The sequence below is a fragment of the Jaculus jaculus genome, chromosome 21, assembly GCF_020740685.1.
Source record: "Jaculus jaculus isolate mJacJac1 chromosome 21, mJacJac1.mat.Y.cur, whole genome shotgun sequence".
NCBI lineage: Eukaryota > Metazoa > Chordata > Mammalia > Rodentia > Dipodidae > Jaculus > Jaculus jaculus.
In genome coordinates, this window is record NC_059122.1 from 4,819,235 (window position 1) to 4,824,728 (window position 5,494).

The 5,494-nt window shown below is 50.1% G+C and overlaps 1 protein-coding gene across 1 annotated transcript; it reads left to right on the plus strand.

The window, feature by feature from the left end:
- Positions 1-1,741: 1,741 nt before the first annotated feature.
- LOC105945074 (sperm motility kinase 4A-like) lies at positions 1,742-3,223 on the plus strand. Its single transcript, XM_012952347.2, has one exon. It carries the CDS (start codon positions 1,742-1,744, stop codon positions 3,221-3,223), a length of 1,482 nt encoding a protein of 493 aa, XP_012807801.2.
- Positions 3,224-5,494: the final 2,271 nt, after the last annotated feature.

Here is a 5,494-nt window from a genome sequence, read left to right on the forward strand (position 1 = left end):
CCCAGGACCACAGCAATGATCTGTCGGAACCAGTAGATCACATCTAAAAATCCATCCTTGGGCTGGAGAGGTGGCTTAGCGGTTAAGCGCTTGCCTGTGAAGCCTAAGGACCCCGGTTCGAGGCTCGGTTCCCCAGGTCCCACGTTAGCCAGACGCACAAGGGGGCGCACGCGTCTGGAGTTCGTTTGCAGAGGCTGGAAGCCCTGGCGCGCCCATTCTCTCTCTCTCCCTCTATCTGTCTTTCTCTCTGTGTCTGTCGCTCTCAAATAAATAAATTAAAAAAAAAATTTAAAAAATAAAAAATAAAAAAATAAAAATCCATCCTTGTCCCCCCAAGGCCGCCTCGCTCCGCAGCACCTTGCTCCTGGGGTAGCGAGTCAACGGTCCGGGCGCGCGGGGCGACACCAGCGGAGAACGAGTATCCAGAGCGCGGGTCCTCGGGCAGGCACGGCGCTGCACGCACGCCGACTCCCCCGGCTCTGCTCCTCTGCTGTGTTTTCTTTGGGTAGTCTTTGGTGAGGGATTTCTGTTTTATTCTGGTTTGGTTTTCAGTTTTAGTTTTTTTTTTTTTTTTAAATCTTTTATTTATTTATTTGAGAGCGACAGACACAGAGAGAAAGACAGATAGAGGGAGAGAGAGAGAGAAGGGGCGCGCCAGGGCTTCCAGCCTCTGCAAACGAACTCCAGACGCGTGCGCCCCCTTGTGCATCTGGCTAACGTGGGACCTGGGGAACCGAGCCTCGAACCGGGGTCCCTAGGCTTCACAGGCAAGCGCTTAACCGCTAAGCCATCTCTCCAGCCCTAGTTTTAGTTTTTATTTTGATTTTTTATCTCATTTTCTTTTGTTAACTGCATCTTTCAGTTCCATTTTTACTTTTATTTTTGTTCTTTTCCTTTTGCTTTTAACTTTATTTTGTTTGGCTCTTTGAAATTTACTTTCTGGTTAATTTCCTTTGGGTAGTCTTTGGTGAGGGATTTCTGTTTTATTCTGGTTTGGTTGTTGTTTTAGTTTTTATTTTGATTTTTTTATTTCACTTTCTTTTGTTAACTACATCTTTCATTTCCACTTTTACTTTTACTTTTATTTTTGTTCTTTTCCTTTTGCTTTTAACTTTATTTTGTTTGGCTCTTTGAAGTTTACTTTCTGGTTAGTTTCCTTTGGGTAGTCTTTGGTGAGGGATTTCTGTTTTATTCTGGTTTGGTTTTTAGTTTTGGTTTTTGTTTTGATTTATTATTTCATTTTATTTTGTTAACTACATCTTTCAGTTCCATTTTTACTTTTGTCTTTATTTTTGTTCTTTTGCTTTTGGCTTTTTGCCTTTTGACTTTATTTTTTTGGCTCTTTCGAATTTAATTTCTGGTGTGTTTCCTTTGGGTAGTCTTTGGTGAGGGATTTCTGTTTATTCTACTTTTGTTTTTAGTTTTGGTTTTTATTTTCATTTTTTATTTCATTTTCTTTTGTTAACTACATCTTTCATTTCCATTTTTACTTTTCTCTTTATTTTTGTTGCTTTGCTTTGGCTTTCTGCCTTTGAAGTTTATTTTTTTGGCTCTTTGTACTTTACTTTCTGGTGTGTTTTCTTTGGGGAATCTTTGGTGAGGGATTTCTGTTTTATTCTAGTTTGGTTTTTAGGTTTGGTTTTTATTTTTATTTTTATTTTTTTACTTTCTTTTGTTAGTTACAAATCTCATCTCCTTTCTTTACTTTAACCTTTGGTTTGGCATTCGTAGCCTCGCTACGATGTCGTGGTGTGATGAGACCCTGCAGTCTCAGTACGAGATCTTCGATCTCATAGGCGAGGGCTCCTACTGCAGAGTCCTAAGAGCTCGCCACCGCCTCACAGGAGTCCCTGTCGCCATCAAGGTATTCGACAAGCAAGACCAGAGATTTCTCAAGAGTGCGGAGGAGGTGGAAATTCTTCAGACGATAGCCCACCCAAACATCGTGTCCCTGTTCCAAATTTTCGAAACTCACAAGAACATCTACCTGGTCCTTGAACTGTGCCACACAGAGCTTCTGCAGCACATCTCCAGGAAGGGCTGCCTGCACGAGGAAGAGGCCCGCAGGATCTTCCGGCAGGTGCTGGACGGTATCAGGTACTGCCACAGCCAGGGCGTGGCACACCTGGACCTCAAACCGGACAACGTCATGCTGGACGGCAGGGGCAACGCGGTCATCATCGACTTCGGCCTGGCCACCAGGTTCTCGCCGGGACAAAAGCTGACCAAGCACTGTGGGGCTATTATGTACATGTCGCCAGAAGTCGTGCGCTGCCAGCCATACGATGGCCCCAAAAAGGACATGTGGTCTCTGGGGGTCATTCTCTACCTGATGGTCACCGGGAACCGCCCTTTCAAATACAGAAGCTTTTGGCAACTCAGGCGGAACATTGTTACTGGCAATTACACAATACCCGGAGACCTAGCTCCACACTTAAGGTCACTCATCAGACAATTATTAAGCATCAACCCGAACCAGAGGCCCACGGCGATGGAAGCTATGAACCATCCTTGGCTTCAGCAAGGCCAAGGGGAGGCCGGGGAGGCCGGGGAGCCCGAGCCGCTGCCCCGAGAGCTGGACACTGACATTCTCTCGGTGATGGACTTCATGCACTTCGATGTGGGCAAAACCATCTGGTCCATTCGGGAAAGAAAGTTTAACCATCTGCTGGCCACGTATCGCCTGCTTCAGTACATGGCCAAGAGCGGCCCGGGGGCCATGGCCAAGGACAAGCCAGAAGGCGCGGGGAGGAAGCCTTGCCCCTCGCTGGCCGACCCTCTGCTGCCTAGAAGGAGGCACTCGGCGCCCGCTCTGTGGCTCTTGTCTGCACCACTGCCATCGTGGGAGCTGCCCAGGCACCAGACCTTCTGCAATGCCAGTGTCCCCGACCTGCACCCGTCCAGTCTGCATGAGAGGACCTCGGGGAGGTCCCGCCCTGCGCGTCCCGGCCTCCCCAGCGCCCCAGGCTCCCTGCACCCCAGCCCCGGCCCGCAGCGCCCCGGTGAGGCAGGGCCTTCAAGCAAGGACACGCCTGCATGGCCCCAGGAGAGCCCCGCAGAGGACGAGCCCACCTCCTGCTTCCCGGGCCTGCGAAGGTGCTGGAGGGCCTGCCGGGCAAGGGTCCAGCGCTGCCTGCGGAGGCTGTGGCCCCGCAGGCCTTCCCAGAGCGCCGGCCGGCGCACGAGCCGCGTGCTGCCCTGGGCCAGCCCCGGACCGCCGTGAAGCCTCTGCCCATCCAGCCGTGTGCACACCCTGCGGTTGTGGCCAGAAAGGAAGAGGAGACCCTCCGGAGCAGTCCTCGTGGGACGTGTGGGCTGCAAGTCCCTCCCTGCCACTCCTCTGCGCCCCCCTCCCCCCTTCTCCCAGAGCCTGGAGAGAATACGTTTGTGTTGAATTTCATCCAGTGCGTGGTCACTCTGGATGGGCTGGGTTGTCTGCACTGCGTGTGCACTCAGCCCACGGTTGGGGGGTGCTTTTCCTCACCCTCGGCCCTGACATGGGTTGTCACAGTCACGTCTTGTTGGCTTAAAAGAAGAAAACTCCCTCTGTCCAGCTGCACCATCAGAGCCAGTAAAAACCAGGTGGTAAAGGCTTGTCTACCATGTATGAAGTACCAAAAATTCTTAGCCTTTTTAAAAAAATATTTTATGTATTTATTTGAGAGAGAGAGAGAGGGAGAGAGAGAACAGGTGCACCAGGACCTCCAGCCACTGCAAACGAACTCCAGATGCATGTGCCCCCTTGTGAGTCTGGCTTATATGGGTCCTGGAGACTCACACCAGAATCCTTTGGCTTTGCAGGCAAATGCCTTAACTGCTAAGCCGTCTCTTCAGCCCCCAATTAGCTTTTCCTATATACCACTTACTCTGTCAGAGTTGTCAAGACACTATTTAGATATTGTAACGCTTCTGTTTCAGGTTTACAACGGCATCTCCACTGGGTCTTTGCTGTAACCCATGGTTCATCTTCATGGCTCCATTGGTCTCCACACAGGTCATCCAAAAAGCCTGCTTCACACTGCCTGTGGCCGTTTCCAAAATACAAAACCAGGTTGCAAATTCAATGACCCTCTCTTTCCTGCATTTGTTATACTCCATAATAGCAGGTGTATTGCTAACTTGTTAATTTGGGGAAAATAAAACAGACTTTAGCAAACAGGACACTCCTTGAGCACTCAGGCCTCTTCCAAAGAGTCTGCATTCTTCCTGTTGTCCCAATGCAGGTCAACTGGCCCAATCTCAAGGGTTGTAATCTCACATAACTGCAGCTGACTGGGCAGCAGTTTCAGCCCAAAGATTTCATTTTTTCTATGCAAAGCAACCCTGCACAAGCTCTCAGGACACGGGCATAACAGCAAGCCTCTCACATAAACTGTTTCTAGCCTAGTCCAGGGAAAGCTCTTTCTCACCCTCATAAGTCAAACCTCACTGTCCATAGTTCTCAGGTCTTTCAACTCACCAGCAACCGGCCCGAGCCCCGAGCCGGCTTCGCTCAGGTATAATGGAAGCAGCCCTGAGACCAGCCCAGCCCCACCTGTCCAGCTGAGCAGGCCCCACAGTGTTTGGGCAACTGGGAACGTGGCAGCTGAGCCCGAGGCAGGACCCCGTGGGCCAGGCCGGCGTGCGGTGCGCTCTGCGCGGAGATCAGGGCTCCCATGCTGCCCACGCCCGTGCCCGGGAGGACCGGCCGCCCCACCTGCCGGAGGAGATGTGAGCCCAGACTGAAGACCAGCTCCCGAAAGGTCTCACTGTGTCTCTAAGAACACGCACTTTCTATCCCCGTCAGTCATAAATGACCTGTTTAAAGAGCAAGCGGGAGTGGCGTGGATGTCAACGCACCTTCATGCACACGGAGGAAGGCTACGTCTTCCTCTCTGTCCAAAAGCTGAGACAGAAGGACACTCTTCGTTCCGTGCCTGTCCCAAAGTACGATGACGGTCGGGTCGTGCGAGAACATTGCGGGGGTCAGCAGATGGGCAGAGTGTCCAGGTTGACAGGGACAGGTGTGTCACCCATACTGAGCCAGTCAGAGGCAACGGCTAATGGCACAGCTGCCTGTGTGGGCATTCAGCCCGGCAAGGTGGTCATCACCAGGCCAAAATTATAAAGATCCCAAAAAGAAAGCAAATTTTCGCAATGTGGGAAAGGAAAGTTGTAAATATAAGAAAGAAGGCTTTGAGGTCTGGAAGGATGGCTTAGCAGTTAAGGCGTTTACCTGCAAAACCAAAGGACCCAGGTTCGATTCCTCAGTACCCACATAAACCAGATGCACAAGTGGTGCATATGTCTGGAAATCATTTGCAATGGCTGGAGGCCCTGGTGTACCCATTTTCTTTCTCTCTTTCTCTGTCTGTTGATCTGAAATATATAAATGAATAAAAAAATAAAAATCGTAATAAGAAAAAAAAAAACACTGTGATCTAGAGAGATGTCTTAGCAGTTAAGGCATTTGCATGCAAAGCCTAAGGACCCAGATTTGATTCTCCAAGTCCCA